At 36.0% G+C, this 17,687-nt stretch overlaps 3 protein-coding genes across 3 annotated transcripts; all 3 read right to left on the reverse strand.

The window, feature by feature from the left end:
* Positions 1 to 1,672: 1,672 nt before the first annotated feature.
* On the reverse strand, positions 1,673 to 2,110 carry GGTG_04198 (hypothetical protein; the record flags this gene model as incomplete). The annotated part of the gene is made up of 2 exons (XM_009221990.1): positions 1,673 to 1,884; positions 2,014 to 2,110. Coding segments are annotated over 2 exons (309 nt in total), but the record flags the coding sequence as incomplete, so codon positions are not given.
* A 2,114-nt stretch (positions 2,111 to 4,224) lies between these two features.
* Positions 4,225 to 4,730, reverse strand: GGTG_04199 (hypothetical protein; the record flags this gene model as incomplete). Its single annotated transcript, XM_009221991.1, has 3 exons — positions 4,225 to 4,323; positions 4,383 to 4,462; positions 4,610 to 4,730. 3 exons carry the CDS (start codon positions 4,728 to 4,730, stop codon positions 4,225 to 4,227), a joined length of 300 nt encoding a protein of 99 aa, XP_009220255.1.
* An 11,279-nt stretch (positions 4,731 to 16,009) lies between these two features.
* GGTG_04200 (hypothetical protein) lies at positions 16,010 to 16,643 on the reverse strand (the record flags this gene model as incomplete). Its single annotated transcript, XM_009221992.1, has 3 exons — positions 16,010 to 16,039; positions 16,360 to 16,453; positions 16,612 to 16,643. The coding sequence occupies 3 exons, from the start codon at positions 16,641 to 16,643 to the stop codon at positions 16,010 to 16,012; spliced, it is 156 nt and encodes a 51-aa protein (XP_009220256.1).
* Positions 16,644 to 17,687: the final 1,044 nt, after the last annotated feature.

Genomic DNA, 17,687 nt, shown 5'->3' on the forward strand with positions numbered 1-17,687 from the left:
TTGCTTTAAAGTAAAAGCTTTGCTAAAATATAAAGGGCTTTTGCGGAAACGAAAATATTTAATTAAATAAATAAGTTATAACGAATCGGAAAATTCGTAGATTTTAAAAAGGGATATTACGAAAAAAATTGTTTAAATGTATAAAGCAAGCTTATTGGAAGCAAATTTATAAAATAAAGAAAATACCGAACTTTAGCGGGTAAATACCCGGAAAAAACGGGGGTATTACAGGAATAAAATAACAAAAGCCAAAAAAATAACCCAAAAAAATATTTTAAACGTGCCGAACCGGTTAGCTACCGGGGAAAAACGTAAAAAAACCCGTAAGCGGTTTGCAATAACCGTAAAATATCGTACTTTATAAATAAAAAGTTAAATAAAAACGGTATAATATGGGGAACGCTTTAAATTAATGGTGCGATATATTTAAATTCCAAAAAATATGCAAAGTGTAGCACATTTCGGAAAGCTTATAAAAAGCATGCTTAACTATCACAAAGTAAACAGTATATACTGTCATAAGGAAGCCTTAGGCATAAATATCAGATGCCTAAGGCATCGGAAGAGCGGTCCCCCTGCCTAAAAGCGTATAACGCTTCCAAGCGTCAAAAGGGAAGCTTAGTAAGCAAGGAGGACAGGGAGTTACGTGTATATAAAGGGCAAAGGCCCTTACGGGACCCTGCACTTCAAATCCTTTCCTTTTTAAAGCATATCAACCGAAATAGCCTTACACCGTGCCTATCCCTTTTGCTTGCAATAATTATAAGCCCGGCAACTTTTAAACCCTTTAACGTAAAGTAAAAGGCTTAACAGCACGGATTTATTTCCCTTTTATTACCTTTATCAAATCGTTCCCAAACGCGCTCCTTTAAGCGCGTTTATCCTCCTTTTCCTTTCCGCAATTCTTTTACGAAAAAATTCCTACGCTTTTAAAACCTTTTTCGACAAAGTTTTTTTTACCGAAACAAATTCCGTTATTAATCCCGAACGTTGCCAAAAACCTTTATTAAATTTTACTTTTTTAACTTTTACGTTTTTACGCTTTTAAAGCTTCCAACCCCTTATCCTTTACCGCTTTACTTTTACAAGCTTCCGGTTATTACCAGTTATAAATAGCACGGATAACGATTTTTTCGTAATAGCGCTGCTTAAAAATTAAAAATAATGGCTTACGTAATTTACGGCGCTCCGTTAAAACGCATTAATTTTAAGGATTTAAAACCAAATTAACTTTAATTTAAAGTCCCCGAACGACGTATAGGCCAACGAAACCCTAAATTTTAACTTTTTTGCAATAAAAGCCCGGGCCAAGCACGTTAAAAACCATAAATTCAAACGCCTGGCTTAACAAACGATCCTTTCGACCGAAAAAAAAAAAGCTTGCCTAAAAGCCTAGCAAAGCAAAAGCAAAGCCACGCAAAGATTTAATCCCGAACTTTCCCAAGCCCTTTCGGTTTTTACTAAAGGTAATTTTAAAGCCAAATACAAAAAAGCGCTTAAAGCAAAGGATACCGCAAGCAAAACCGCTTCGAAAAAAATTACAACCCTTTTTAAATGGATTAATTTTTCCGTAAACTTTATCGCGCTTGCAAACGCGCAATTAAAAGTTTAAACCAACAATTACGTTACTTTCCGTAGCATTATTATTTGTTTAAAAGCGCTTTACGCTCCCACTTCCATAATAAAAATTTAAATAATTTTTTAAAAATACCGCAATACGTTTAAAAAGGCCGCCAGCACTACAAATATTAACTAATGGTTTCCGAAATTCCAAACGATCTTTATTTAAGCCAAAATTAAAAACGTTTTTAAAATACAAGGCCTTACGCTTATGCTTAACTTTTTTAAATATATAAAGCGCTTTAACCCTTTTTGGGCAAAGCGCTACCGTTAAAAAATAGCTACGGGCAACTTTACGGGAAAAATAAATATTTTGGTTACTAAATTTTTAACGATTTTTTTTTAGTACCGCATTAATAATTTGGGCACTAAAAAAAAGCTCGCGTTTTTAACTTTCGGGGGCGTACTTAAAAACAAAAACGAAAAAGTTAAAAGCATTTAGCAAAATAACGCAACAACGTACGGATGCCCGGTTTGCATTTAAAACCATTCCTAAAAGCCGGAGGATTGTTAAAAGTTCGTTTACGTACTTACCGGCAACTCCGAACGCTTTCGCAACAAGCTAAACAACGAAAAATGCAAAAAAATTAAAAAGTCCCTGGAAAAAAACCGTTAAAAATTACTTAAAAAATCCTTCCTTTCCAAAAGCAAATTTAAAAATTCCGCTTAAAAAAAGCAAGCCGAAAGCGCGTTAAATTCCAATTTTTAAGCTTTAAAAAAAAAGTGGGACTTAAACGCGGCCGTACTTAAAATGCTTTTGTTTTAAAGCGTTTTTTCGGCCCTTAATATTATAAAAAATACTTATTTCGAAAGCACGCTATTTAATAATTGCGGTTTGCTTTACATCGTTAACGATAAAAAGCGCTTTAATAAAAGGTTATTTTAATCGTTAAACGGTACCGAAACGGTCCAATACGGCATTTAATACCTTCCGATTTTGGGACGTAGCATTCGTACGCTTTTTAGCTCTTTAAACGGAAGCGGAAACCTTAAGCTTTACAACGTCGTTTTAGTAAAAGGCTTTTATATTAATATTATTTCGAAAGCCCGCTTAAACGCCAAAAAGGTATAATTTTGCGGGAAAAACGCGATTTTGCGCATTAAAAAAGTTACCGACGGGAAAGTAATTAAACGCTTTTAGCGCAAAAACAACGTAATGTTTTATAAATACAAACCTATTGCTATTTACTTTGTATTAACCACGTTGCAATTTTTCCCAAAAAATACGGTTTTAACCTTTGCGATTAAAGAATTTTTACGCCGCAAACGTGCTACGCATACGTAACGTCCATTTTCGAATTTTACAAAACCGCAAAAAAATACCGCCGACCTTTAGCATTTGCGCAATGGTTATTTGGGATTACAAGCGCTGGAAGCTTTCGTTTGGAACGCCCGAAACGTTAAAATTAAAGGACCTAAACGGATTAAATACGAAGCATGCGCAACAATTTATGCTATAACCGTCGTTTCCAAGCGCTTTATAAAAAAGGCCATGCGCCCTTTTTGGAAGGTTTGGTTTAACTTATTTAATTACCTTAAATCGAAATTAAGGATAAACTGGATTTTGCTGTTAATAAACGAATATAACGGCAAAACCTAAAGCTTTACACTTTTAAACAAAAAAGGACCAATGGTTACCAAAGTTTTAAAAAAATGGAAAACGTAAGTAAAAAAATAGTACGAACTATTTATTGCTATTTTTAAATACAACCAAAAAAAGTCCATTATATTTATAAAAAGGTTTTTGGAATACGAAAAATGGGCTTAAATTAAAAGCATTGTTATCGAAACCTTACCGTTATACATTTACGAACCCAACGGGATAATCGAGCGTACGGGATAAAACGTTGTTACAAAGGGGATACGCATGCGCGAAAGCGCAAAACTTCCTAAGCATTTATAGCCGGAAACGGTTTACGCTGCCGTTTGGCTAAAAAATATAAATCCTTTACCGTTAAAAAGCATGCGCGTTCCTAACAATATTTTTTTAAATTAATTTCGGGGGTAATTCCGGCATTACGCTTTAAAGCTTTTTACGGGTTTAACAACCGATTTAAAACCGGATTGGGACGGCATTTACGCTTACGGGTGCAAAGTTTATCCTTTAAACGTAAAAAGGTCCTACAACGCGAATTTTAAGCATTTTAAAATTAACCTTTGTGCTGGGGTTGGATATTTAATAAGTTATTAAACCTTTAACATTTACCGGATTTGGGTCCCGTTAAAAAAAAAGTAATAATTACAAAAAACGTTAAATTTAATAAAAAAAGCTTTTTTAAAAGCAAACAAAAAAAGGACCCGATCGACGTAGCTACTTACAATTTGCTGGTTAAATACAACGAAACGAAAAACCCGCTTGCAACCCGAAAAGGAATTACTAATGCGCTAAAGCTTTTCCAACCGGAAAAGCTTTAAGCACTTATTTCCGTTACCAAATATTAAGGTTAAAAATCGGGGGTAAAAAAGCCAGGTTTTATTGTAACCATAAAAGCTAAAGCCGCAAAGGATTCGGCCAACGGGCCGGATCCAAACGCGCACAAATTTTTAATTCCAAATGCTTTAAAAAATGGCTATAAAGCAAAACAAATGCGTAATACGGGCTTTTTACGTATGGGCAATTCGTATTACGGCTTTATACGGCCCGGGAAAAGCAATAACTTCCCGTTGGTAAGGGGTAAAGGTAACAACGAGCCCGAAAAACAACTTTTAAAACCGTTAGGGCTGGCTTTACCTTATAAAGCAACAAGCCGGTTTTTGCTTACCTTAAAACCGGATATGCCAATTGCAACCATAAGCGGCACCTTTGCGGCGCCCCTAATCGCGATACCAAAAGCGTTTAAAACTTTTAAAAGTTTATTCGAAGCAAACCCAAACAAGCAAAAAGCGCCGCCTTCCTTTCCTTTTCCGGTTAAAAAAGGCAAAGGCCAACCCCGCAAAAGGACGGGCCTTTTGCTTTCGCCCAAAGCTTTTTTTTCCAACGCGCTTTTACCGAATTCGCCGATAATTACGTTTAAAGCAATCCGCGCCGCAACGCGTGCGGCCGCAAAGGAAAAAAAAAAAAAAAAAAAAAAAAAGGAAAGCAAATAACGCAATAACTTTAACAGCGCCATTTTTTATTACGGTTTAGCGATAGCGTTTAACGCTTCCAAATCGAAAATTAAAAACGCTACCTTTGGAACAAATTTAATAAACGAAAGTTAGCGAGCCTTTTTCGATACGTATTTGCTTAATTAACAAACGGCGATTAAAAAAAATAATTTTGGCCATCGCCCGGTTTATAAAATAATTATAATTACCGTAACGAAAACATTAAAGCGCAATAGCCTTTAAAAAAATAAACGGTTGCATTAAAACGAATTACAATAAATTCCAAAATTTTAGCGAAAGCTTAATACGCACCCGCATGGAAAAAAATTTAAACAATTTGTTTTCGGGAAAATTAACAAATTATTAAAAAAAAAAGTTTAAAAGGAAATTCCGAAAAATTTGCTTGGTAACAAAGCTATCGACATTATTTGGGTATTTATTTACAAATTCGACGAAAACGGTTACGTTACGGACTATAAATCCCGCGCGGTAACTAAAAGTAATTAATAGCCCAACGGTTTGGAAAAAACTTACGCTGCTACGCTTGTAACCAAAAGCTTTAAAATTATAATGGCAATTATAGCTTATTTCGACTTCGAAACGTATTAAATTAACGTTAGCAAAGCCTTTTTTTACGCAAAAATTAGCAATAATTATATACCCGTTTACGTAAAGTTCCCCTTTGGGTATTACCGAAAAAGGTTCGTAACCCGGCTTAAAAAAGCCTTATACGGGCTACGGGATTTACCGAAGTTATAATACCTAGCTTTTAAAAAAACCCTTAAAAAATTAAAGCTTACCCCGTTAACGAAAAAGCCTTATTTATTTATAAGCACAAAACGTAAGGTTTTTTTCCTTTTGTACGTTAACGATATAATTATCCTTAACCGTATTACGCATTTAAAAATAACAACGAAAGTATTAAACGGTTTTAAAAAAAAGTACAAAATAAAAAAGGAACCACTTAAAATTTTCCTCGGGGTCCAAATCGTAAAGGATAAAAAGGTACGAACAATAACCCTGCACCACGACTTTTACATCGACAAAATCGTTAATACCTTTAACTTCGGGAATAAAAGCGTAAAACGCTCCCTTTTGCCCAACCAAACGCTTAAAAAAAATTCGGGGGTAACGATACCCGCCGAAATCCTAGCCATGCAAAAAAAAATCGGGTTTATACTTTATACGGCCATTACTATCCGCCCAAACGTTGCTTTTGCAAGCGCAAAACTTTCCAAATACCTTACAAACCCAAATAAAAAGCACTTAAAAGCGGCAAACCATACCCTTTTATATTTAAAAAGGTTAAAATCCTATTGCATCCGGTTAAGGAACGTCCCAAAATCCAACCATTTGCTCCTCGCTTTAAACGCCTTTTTCGCCGACGATAAAAAAACGAAAAGGTCGTTTAAAAAATACGTTATATTCCTATTCGAAAAGCCCGTAGCGTAAAAAGCAAAAAAATAAGCTACCGTTACAACGTCCATTACAAAAGCAAAGCTTTTAGCGCTTATAAAGCTCGGAAAAAAAACCATCGCCATGCAAAGGCTTTTCCGAAACCTGCGTTTGGAAATTAATATTTTTTAAAAGCTTTGCTATAATAACATACAAACGATCCGATTAGTAATTAAAAAAGGCACCCGTATTAATACGGCCTTAAAGCACGTAAATATTATAAATATATGGCTACGCCAAAAGTACCAAAAAGGAACGTTCGACGTAATATATTTTAAAACCGCCCTTATGCTAACAAATAGGCTTACCAAAAACCTCCCGCTTTACAAATTTAAAATATTTAAAGCTGCTTTAAAATTGCACAATTCCTTTAAAAACGGGTCGGCAAGCTTAACACGCAGCCAAAAACCTCGAAGCAAATACTAAAAGCGTATAACGTTTGCATAAAAGCACAACGCAAATTCCTTTTTTATTAATAAATATAAAGCATGCCGGTTTTAAATAATAAAACGGCACTTAATTATAACGCGTACAATTTCCAAAAGCGCTGCACCTTTTTTTTGTCCATTTTTCCTTTCCATCCTAACCTTAACCCTTACCCATTATTTAATAAATAAAAGCATTTCCATAAAAGGAATAGCCCTAAATTATTGCGGTTTTAATGCCATTTCCTTAACCTCCTTCGTTATTATTACCATTTTCCTTTTTTTTTAAAATCGGGCTACGAAAAGCAGAATTACTTCGACGGGGAGCCTTTTTATTTCCCTTTTTGGCTTTATCCTTTTGCTTGCTGCCCGGTTTCGGGTAAAGCTCGAAAAAATGGCTTACCACTTTTTTAAACTTTTTAATTTTAGGGCGAAAACCACCCAAAAGCTTTTTTTAAAATAAAGCAATTACAATGCGCAGCTAAGGCAAAAAGGGGAAAGGGTTGCAACGGTAATTGCTTTAAGCACATTAAACACACCGTAAAGTACGACCATCCCAAAAGGAACGCGCTATGGGCCTATTGCTACAAAGGCCCCGAAACCTTATTAAAAAGCTTTTAATGCATTTATCGCATAAAACCGCGCGGGGAATGGTATTATCGGAAAAGCCAATTAAAACGTTCCCGTTAAAAAAAGGTTAACGGTTTCGCTAAAAAAAAAGGCCAAATAGCATTTTTTTTAAGGATTAAAACGGAAAAGAAAGGGGTAGTTAATATAAAACCCGCAAAAACGGTTAGGAACGAATTAACCTAGCTATTTACCCTCGTTTTTTTACCCGCTTTGCGCTTCCGGGTATTAAGGAAAACAACGGGCTTATCGTTATTATCGTTATTTTTTTAAATAAACCGATTAACGAATTTATCAAAATTAAAATTAATTTTAATCGTTTAACGAATAGGCCAATCGGGCCCAAAGCTTTTGTTTGGTTTAGCCGGAGCTTAAAAAGCACCGGTTAGGTCGGGTCGGGGATTAAAACGAAAAGTGCAAAAAGTAACAAAAATAACCGAAAGTTCGAAAACGGTTACGGCAATATTAATCGGGGTTTAAATTAAAAAACGGCGCAAAGCTTTTATCCGTTTAACGTAACGAGCCCGATTAGCTTTAACCCGCTTAGCGCTTTCGGCAAACGCACGCGCTTTTATCGCTTTAATCGTTTGGGCGTTATTCTAAGCCTTTTCGCGGGCAATTTGCTGCTCCCGCGCGTTTTTTATATCCCGTTATTTATCCTTTTTCGCAGGGAATTTACTTTTTTTTTGCTTATTTTTTTTAATTTGCTAAACTTTTTTTTTTTTTAAACAATGCTTTTTTCGTTTGCTTAGCTTTAATTGCTAAAATAGCTATAACCGTTTGCAAATCCGCACTATACGCGTACAAAACGAAATTAACAAAAAAGCAATAAATTGGTAAAAAAGCAAAAAGCTACGATTTATTCTTTTTGGGCTTAAACCCGGTTAAATTTTTTGCGTTTAGCGCGCTTTCGAACGGTTGTACGCATTGTTTTGTTACCGGCAATACCCATTTTCCAGCCAATTTGTTAGCACCGCACGACGCTTTCAAAACATTACGCCGCCGCGTAAAGCACTTATAATTGCTTGCTTTTGCTTTTACAAAAATTTTTGTATTAACAAAAGCTTAAACGATAAAAACGAAAGCGTAAGGATTTACGGATTGGTAAAAAAATAATGGTAAAAAGGAAAAAAAAGGAAAACCGGAACGAAATAAAAAAAAAAAAGGTTTTAATTGCTACGCCTACCTTTTCCCAGTAATAATTAAAGCATTTGCTTCGTTACCTTTTGTAATTAAAGCATTTGCTTCGTTGCCTTTAGCAACGGGGAGCGTTTGCTTCGTTACTTTTCGAAGCTAATGCGCTTTTACGGTTACCCTTTAAAAGCGAAAAACGCTTGCTTCGTTACTTTTTAAAGCTAATGCGCTTTTACAATTAACCTTTAAAAGCGCGGTAAACTTTTAAATCCTACGCTATTAACATAGCAACCAATTTCCCTTTATTTTATTTACAAACAACCCAAAAAGTTCGCTTAAGGGGTGTATTACAAAATAAACAGTATATATTGTTATAAAAAAGTTTTAAGCATAAATATCAAATGCTTAAGGCATCGGAAGAGCGGTCCCTTTGCTTAAAAGCGTATAACGCTTCCAAGCGTTAAAAAGGAAGCTTAATAAGCAAGGAGGACAGGGAGTTACGTATATATAAAGGGCAGAGGCCCTTACGGGACCCTGTACTTCAAATCCTTTCCTCCTTAAAGCATATCAACCGGAATAGCCTCACACCGTGCCTATCCCTTCTGCTTGCAACATTAACGCAATACGCTAAAGCAATTACCGCATTTTAAACGTACGTTATGGTAAAAAATACCATTATTTGCTCGAAAAAAAGTAAAAAAACCTTTAAATGGCATAGCAAACGGGCTTAAGCGTTTGGATAGCGGCAAATGCATATCGGCGGCATTCGAATTTATTGGGGAACGAAAAAAAAGCATTTTAAAATTATTTATTAAAGCATTAAAGCTTAATTAGTAATTAAAAACATTAAAATTTTGCAATGTTGCAAAAGCAATATAACAAAAGGAAATTGTAATTTTAGCTATAATAAATTAACGAAAAAATTTAAAATTAACCATTTTTTAAAAAAGAAATACCAATAATTAATTAAAAAAATATATAAAAAAATTAATTAAATGCCGTATCCAAAAAAATTAAAATTTCCGGAAATTACGTTTTTTTCGCCGGCGCTAAAATTATTGCCGGTAAAATCGTTAGCGCCGAAAGCGGCACTTTCCGGCGCTAATACGAACGCCGCACTTTAACGGGAAACCGCGCGGTTGTAAGCTTGGGTATCCGAATACGCTGCAATCGTAACAAAACTAGCGGCAATATTACCAAAAAAAGCAACCATATTTTTTCCGAAACGTTTAAAAAACGCTTTTATTTTATTAAAACGGTTTTTAATAATAACCAAAGCTTAAATTTGCTTTTTTATTTAAAAAAAAATGGTACGAAAATATTAAAACATTTTTTAAATAATTTCCAATATTGCAATGCGGGCAATTTTGCGTTCGATGCGCTTTTAAACAACGATTTAACGCTTGTAACGCGCAAATTGTTTGGCCAATATGGTATGGAAAGATTTAGTTTTTTGGATAACTTTGCGGGCGCAAAATTAAATTTTGGTAAATCTTTCGAAAAGCTTCGGTATTGCTTTAGGAAATCGTTTGTAAATAACGTTTAAAATTTTGTTAAAATTTTGGGCTATTTTTTACAATTATTTGGAAAATTTAATACAAATTTTATTATTAATTACGTTTTTGCAATAAATGCATTTAAAAAACCCCGTAATGTTATTAAAGCATATCGGTATACGGGGGTTAACGGCATAATTTTAATATGCTTAACAATTAAAACAGCGGTTACAAAATACCGCACGCTCCGTATAATTATTTTTAAAAAAAAGCAAGCAAATAAAGTTATATTTGTTATTTTATTGGGCATTAACAATTTCCGGCGGCGGAATTGCATTGTAAATATTTATATAAAGCAAAAAAAAAGCGGTGTTCGCTTTAAAAGTAAATTTATAAAAGTTAAAAGCGCCGCGGCGGCGTTTGTTGCGCGTTTTACGCTTTTTTTCGGCGGCGGTTTTTTTGCCGCGGCGGTTAAAGCCCGCCGGGGGGTTATTAACAGTACGTTTGTAAAAAGTTTAAAAGGTTGCAAGCGCAAAAGGGTTTAATAAACCTGCGGCATTCGAAGGGCTTACCGGAAAGTTACCGGTAAAGCGATTGTAAAAAATTTAAAGGATTGGAAATTTAAGCAAATCCGAATTTAACGGCACCATAATAACCGGGAAAAACACCGGGGGGCTATTAGCAAAGCGTTAAGCCGAAATATAAAGGAACGAAAAGCTAAAAAAGGCTTGGCAAACCAAAATGCCAAATTAGCCATGGGGAATCGAAAAACCAAAAAGGGCCAGCGGGTTAGCTAAAACCGGGAAGCTAACGGGGGCCAACGGGTTGGTTTAAACCGAAAAACCCGAAGCAAATACCTAAAAAAATATTACTTTTTTTACGTAATTAAGTACAAAGGATAACATTTATAGCTACCGGTTAAGTTTTAGTATTTAAAAAGAACGGTTAAATATTACTTACTTACGGTTACGATCGTTAAAATTGTTAAAATGGTTATTGGGAATGCAAAAAAAAAAAAGGCCCGCGGCCGCGAAAAAGAAGGAAAAGCCCTTTTATATTGGTACGAACCCACTTTTTAAGGTAAGGTAAAGCCTTACAGCCGGTTTCTTTAAGCGCCGCCGGGTATTAAAGCGGTTTGGCGGGATACCGTAGGCTACCGGTTACTTACGGGGTTGCACGCGCGGTACAAGCGGTTTAAAACAAGCCGTATCGGGAAAGGGCAATATGTTAAAAGCACGGGCGAAACCGCCCGGCAAAAGCGGGGGGCGTTAAAAAAACGGGCAAAACCGCCCGGTAAAAAAAAAAAAGGGCGCTAGCAACCAACCAAATACGAACTTTTCCAAAAACATGCCGGCAAATTACCGGTATTGCGGCCAAAGCATAATAGCGAAGCTAAAAAATAAAATAAAGTTTAAATTGTACGAAAGCGCATGGAACGCGAAAAATTTAAAAAACCGACCCCGCGTGCCCGAAAGGGCACGAAAAAGGGGGAGGTTAAAAAAGGAACAATTTTTATTGGCGATAGCACTTTTAGTAAGAAATTTACGGAAGTTTAACAAAAAAAACACCGCATCCGGCCCGTAACCCGGTAATTACCCGCCTTTGCACCGATTAACCCTTAATAATGGTAAAGTTAAAAAATAAAATAAAGCTTAAATTGCACGAAAGCGCATGGAGCGCAAAAAATTTATAAAACCAACTTTGCGTGCCCGAAAGGGCACGAAAAAAAGGAAGGTTAAAAAAGGAACAATTTTTGTTGGAAATAGCATTTTTGGTAAGAAATTTACGGAAATTTAACAAAGGAAATACCGCATCCGGCCCGTAACTTGGTAACCACCCGCCTTTGCACCGATCGACCTTTAACAATTGCAATGCCAAATTTAAAAAAAATCCTTAACAGCTTACAGCAGGTTAAGAAATGCAGAAAGAATATATGTTAAAGATTTTGTAAATTATTATAAAGTTTTATTTTTTCGTTTATTTTTACAATTTTATTTTGCTGTTTTATTTGCATTTAAATATGGTGAGTTTTGGTAAGAAATTGCGTTTTTATCCAAACTACTTTTGTGGGACTGTAGCAGCCGGGGGCTTTTCGGTAAGGCCGAATTGGAAAAAAGCAAAAGGCTGGAAGCTTTAAAAGCGTAAAAACGTAAATTAAAAAAGTAGGATTTGGTAAAGGTTTTCGGCAAGGTTTAGGATTAATAACAAAGCTTGCTTTAGCAAAAAAAAATTTGTTAAAAAAGGGTTTAAAAGCGTAAAAAAATTGCGGAAAAAAAAAGGAAAAGGAAAATAAACGCGCTTGGAAAAGCGCGTTTAAAAACGATTTAATAAAGGTAATGAAAAAGGAATAAATTTGTGCTATTAAACCTTTTACTTTGCAAAAAAGGGTTTAAAAATCGCCGGGTTTATAATTGTTGCAAAAAAAAGGTATAAGCACGGTATAAAGCTATTCCGGTTGGATTGCTTTAAAAAGGAAAGGATTTAAAGTGCAAGGCTTCGTAAAAGCTTTTGCCCTTTGTATACACGTAACTCCCGTGTCTTTTTTGCTTACTAAGCTTCCTTCTTAATGCTTGAAAGCGTTATACGCTTTCAAGCAAAGGGACTGCTCTTCCGATGCTTTAAGCATTTGCTATTTACGCTTAAAACCTCTCCTTTACAGTATATACTGTCTTCTTTGTAACATTAAATAAATGTTTTCGTTACTTCCGTTGCCCGGTACTTTTTATTGCAAAAAAATAAGCTATTACAAGCGTAATTATTTTTTAAAAAAAGCGGAAAGCAAAGCATTACGGGCATTTAATCCGTAGCTTTTGCGAACTTTAACGGGGAATTAAAATAAAGTTAAAAAAGTGCAGGCTTAAGCTCTTCCCAGGAATTTGGGGGGGGGGGGGGGGGGTTCAGGAAACTTTAAAAACGTAGTAGCATCGAATAACCCCATTCCTTCAGCAATCCCGTAGCTGGCACCCGCCGAACCCAGTTTAAACCCGGCCGTTAATTAATATACGGGGTAGCGAAAACCCGTTGTTTGCGTTTTGTGTGCGTTATTAAAAAGTACAATTTGTAAACCCGGTTTAAAGTTAGCTCGAAGCGGCCGCTTCCGTAGTTTAAGCTTCGCTAAAAGCGAAAAAAACGGGTTACCCCAAAAAACGCTATAAAGATTTTTTTTCGTTAGCAAAGTATGCGGAAAAAAGCTGGATTTCCCGTGGCGGTGCAGTATCGACAGTGGTAAAAAGGCGGGATAAGCTTTGCACACGCGCACGCAAAGCAAAGGTTGGATTTTTAAGGTTTTGGCTTTAACAAGCCGGAAAGGCTTCGTTAAAATCCTTGGGTTGTTAAAATGTTATAAAAAAAGCCGGTTTTTAGTTTTTAACGTGCAAATGCTAGCCTTTTTCGGTCCGGGCCTTCGAAGCGGAAGCGACTTGGGAAAAAGGGGATATGTAATAAATCGGCGCATGGCTTTTGGCCTGCACCGCTTTGGTGGCTTGTATGGCTGTGGCTACACAATATATAATGCCTTCGGCGATTACGGGAAAGGTGTTACGACCCAGCAGCAGGGCTGTCACCAGGCCACAGAAGGAGGCATGGGAGAGAGCCCCGAGCGGGGTCAACCTTTGGTCACGTGACCCCAGCAGGTGATATGACGAGGGACAACATATTAAGTGACAAGGATGATATAAAGGATATGAACATATCCTACATATCAACCCGTTAAGGAAGAACGCTTGGGGTATAAGAAGGAACGGTTTCTTACTGTTTTAAGTTAATGCACACCCTGTCGACGCACCCCCCCTGTCGACGCACTCTGTAGGGATCCGATTAACACCAAACCTACTACATTCAACTGCAAATTTCTACCTTTATTTAAGCAACCTCGATGCAAAATAAAGCTAATTCCTGATTAGAATTTTCCGGGCTTTCAAACGCTGCATCCATTTCTTTTTTAACTGTACCCTTCGTTTTTGCAACGCGCCGGATATCCATAAAGGTTTTGTTGGGATTTGTGGCTACCCTTTTCTTTTTGCAAGGCCGTTGTATTTCCAATTGGGCCTTTAATTGCTTAATTTTTTGATGGGCGGTAGCCAAGTCGTATTTGCGGGTGCTGTAGCTTTTTTAAAGCTTTTTAAAGAAAAGCCGGGTTGTAAGGCTTGCAGGTATCCGGGCTTGTATAAAGCTAATTTGGGTAACCAACTTTTTTAATCGTTTAGGGGTTTCCCAAGGTACTTGGGATGCTTGGGAAAGGATTGTTAAACGTTATTTAGCCTTATTATCCTTTGCAGTTTGTTAAATTTCGGATTGTTGGCTGTCCAGGCTAAAATTGTTAAAGATAAAGCGGTTTATAAAGGGTTTGGTTATATTGCGAGGCCAGAGGCCGGACGCCCGCTACCCCGCCTTTATATTAAGGGCAATAAAAGCTTTTAATCGTGCGTGGGCATAAGCCGTTAAAAATTAACGTTTTTTACCATTGTTAAGCAGGTAAATAAAGCTTGGAAACCGATTTTTTGGCGGTAAGCCTGTTTGAAAGGGCTAAAGATCGATAAGTCGAAGGGTTGCAATACGTACAAAGTATAGGCGGGCAAATATAAAAAGAAAACGTTATTCCGTATATATAAATTTATTTACCCCGTTCGAGCTGTATAGCACATGGGGAGCACTATGTTAGGGGTTAATCGGTACAAAGGCGGGTGGTTACCGGGTTACGGGCCGGATGCGGTGTTTCCTTTATTAGGTTTCCGTAAATCTCCTACCAAAAGTGCTATCGCTAACAAAGATTGTTCCTTTTTTAACCTTCCCTTTTTTCGTACCCTTTCGGGCACCCGGGGTCGGTTTTTTAAATCCTTTGCGTTCCAAGCGCTTTCGTGCAATTTAAGTTTTACCCTATTTTTTAATTTTGCTATTATGCTTTGGCCGCAATACCGGTAATTTACCGGCATATTTCCGGGAAATTCGTGCCCGGTTAATTGCTAGCGCCCCCTTTTTTTTTTACCGGGCGGTTTTGCCCGTGCATTTAACGCTTTTCGCTTTTTGCCAAGCGGTTTTGCCCGTATTTTTAACATATTGCCCTTTTCCGATACGGCTTATCCCAAACCGCTTGTACCGCGCGTGCGACCCCGTAAGTAATTGGTAGTTTACGGTATTCCGTTAAACCGTTTTAATGCCCGGCAACGCTTAAAAAAACCGGCTATAAAATTTTGTAGCATTTGGAAAAATGGGTTTGTACCGGCATATAAAAGGCTTTTTTTCCCGTTCGAAATTACAAACCTTTTTTTTTCCTTTTTGTGCATTTAATAACCATTTTAACAATTTTAACGATCGTAACCGTAAATAATTGGTATTTGGCCGTTCCTTTTAAACATTTGGACTTAACCGGTAGTTGCAAATGTTATCCTTCGTATTTAATTACGTAAAAAAGGTAATATTTTTTCGGGTATCCGCTTCGGGTTTTTCGATTCCAACCGGCCCGTTAGCCTTTTTTAATAACTTTTCGGTATTTTTTTTAATTATTGTAATTTAATTAAATTCGGATTCGGTTTCGCCGAAACCTTTAATCCTTTAAATTTTTAACGATTGCTTTGCCGGTAACTTTCCGGTAAACCTTTTAAATATTACGGGTTTATTAAGCCTTTTTGCGCTTGCAACCTTTTAAAATTCCCGCAAACGTTTTGCCGGTAACCCCCCGGCGGGCTTTAACCGCTGCGGCAAAAAAAACTTTCGCTAAAAAAAAGCGTAAAGCGCGCAACGAACGCCGCCGCAACGCTTTCGATTTTAATAAATTTGCCCCCAAAACGAACATTGCTTTTTCTTCGTTTTATATAAGTATTTATAACGCGTTTTCGTTGCAAAAAATTATCGATTTTTAATAAAGCAATAATTAAAACCTTATTTATTTGCCTTTTTTTAAAAATAATTATACGGAGCGTACGGTATTTTGTAACCGTTATTTTGGTTGTTAAGCATATTAGGATTATGCCGTTAACCCCCGTATACCGATATGCTTCGATAATTGTACGGGGTTTTTTAAATGTATTTATTGCAAAAACGTGGTTAGCAATAAAACTTGCGTTAAGCTTTCCAAATGGTTTTGGAAAATGGCCCAAAACCTTTACAAAATTTTAAATACCGTTTACAAACGGTTGCTTAAAACGATACCGAAGCTTTTCGAAAAGCTTACCAAAGTTTAATTTCGCGCCCGTAAAGCTATTTAAAAAGCTAAATCTTTTTATACCATATCGGCCAAACAATTTGCGCGCTATAAACGTTAAACCGTTATTTAAAAACGCATTTAGCGCAAAATTGCTAGCGCTACAATATTAAAAATTACCCAAAACATTTTCCAACAATTTTACGCTATCGCCGTTTAAATAAAAAAGTAAGCTTAAGCTTCGGTTAGTATCGGTAATTTTTTTAACAAAATAAAAGCGTTTTTTAAACGTTTCGAAAACGGTATGGTTGCTTTTTTTGGTAGCATTGCCGCTAATTTTGTTACAATTGCGGCGCATTCGGATATTTAAACTTACAATCGCGCGGCTTCCCGTAAGGGTACGGCGTTTATATTGGCGCCGGAAAGTGCCGCCTTTAGCGCTAACGATTTTGGCGGCAACGATTATAGCGCTAGCAAAAAAAACGTAATTTCCGGAAATTTTGGTTTTTTTAAATACGGCATTTAATTAATTTTTTTTACATATTTTTTTAATTAATTATTAATATCCCTTTTTCGAAAAGTGGTTAATTTTAAATTTTTTTCGTTAATTTATTATAATTAAAATTACAATTTCCTTTCGTTATGCTGCTTTTGCAGCATTGCGAAATTCCGGTATCCATATTTACTAATTAAGCTTTAATGCCCCAATAAATAATTTTAAAATGCTTTTTTTTCGCCCTTTTAATGGGTTTAAATATTGCTAATATGCATTTGCCGCTACCTGAACGCTTAGGCCCGTTCGTTATACCATTCGGAAATTTTTTTATTTTTTTTCGGGCAAATAATAATGTTTTTTATTACAACGTACGTTTAAAATACGGTAATTGCTTTAGCGTATTGCGTTAAGCATGCCCTTTACGGGCTTTCCGAAATGTGCTACACTTTGCATGTTTTTTAAAATTTAAATATATCGTACCATTAATTTGGGGCGTTTCCCGTACTATACCGTTTTTATTTAACTTTTTGTTTATAAAGTACGATATTTTACGGCTATTACAAACCGTTTACAAATTTTTTTACGTTTTTTCCCGGTAACCAATCGGTTTGGCACGTTTAAAACATTTTTTTGGGCTATTTTTTTAGCCCTTATCATTCCTTTCCTATAATACCCCCGTTTTTTTCGGGTATTTACCCGCTAAGGTTCGGTATTTTCCCTATTTTATAAGCTCGTTTACAATAAGCTTGCTTTATATGCTTAAACAATTTTTTTCGTAATATTCCTTTTTAAAATTTACAAATTTTTTAATTCGTCGTAATTTATCCATTTAACTAAGTATTTTCGTTTCCGCAAAAGCCCTTTATATTTTAGCAAAGCCTTTATTTTAAAACGATCCTTTTCCTTTTTTTCGATTTTTAATTTTTATTTTTTGGTTTTTCGCCGGGCTTTTTTTTAAACGCCCGCAATAAATTTGCCGGAAATACGTTATATATCCGGTAATTTACCGGGAGCTTTAACCGGAACGCTAAACCGGCTAACCCAATTATTTTTAAAATTTAAAAAGGTTTTAACCATTTGTTCGATAGCTTTTTCGACGGCCTTTTTATTTTAATGTTCGCCGTATTTAGCAATACTTAATTGCTTACCCCGAAAAGCACCGGGGTCCTGCCTTTATTATAATACTTTTTGTACATATTATTCGCTTT

The sequence above is a fragment of the Gaeumannomyces tritici genome (assembly GCF_000145635.1).
Source record: "Gaeumannomyces tritici R3-111a-1 unplaced genomic scaffold supercont2.2, whole genome shotgun sequence".
NCBI classification, from domain to species: Eukaryota; Fungi; Ascomycota; class Sordariomycetes; order Magnaporthales; family Magnaporthaceae; genus Gaeumannomyces; species Gaeumannomyces tritici.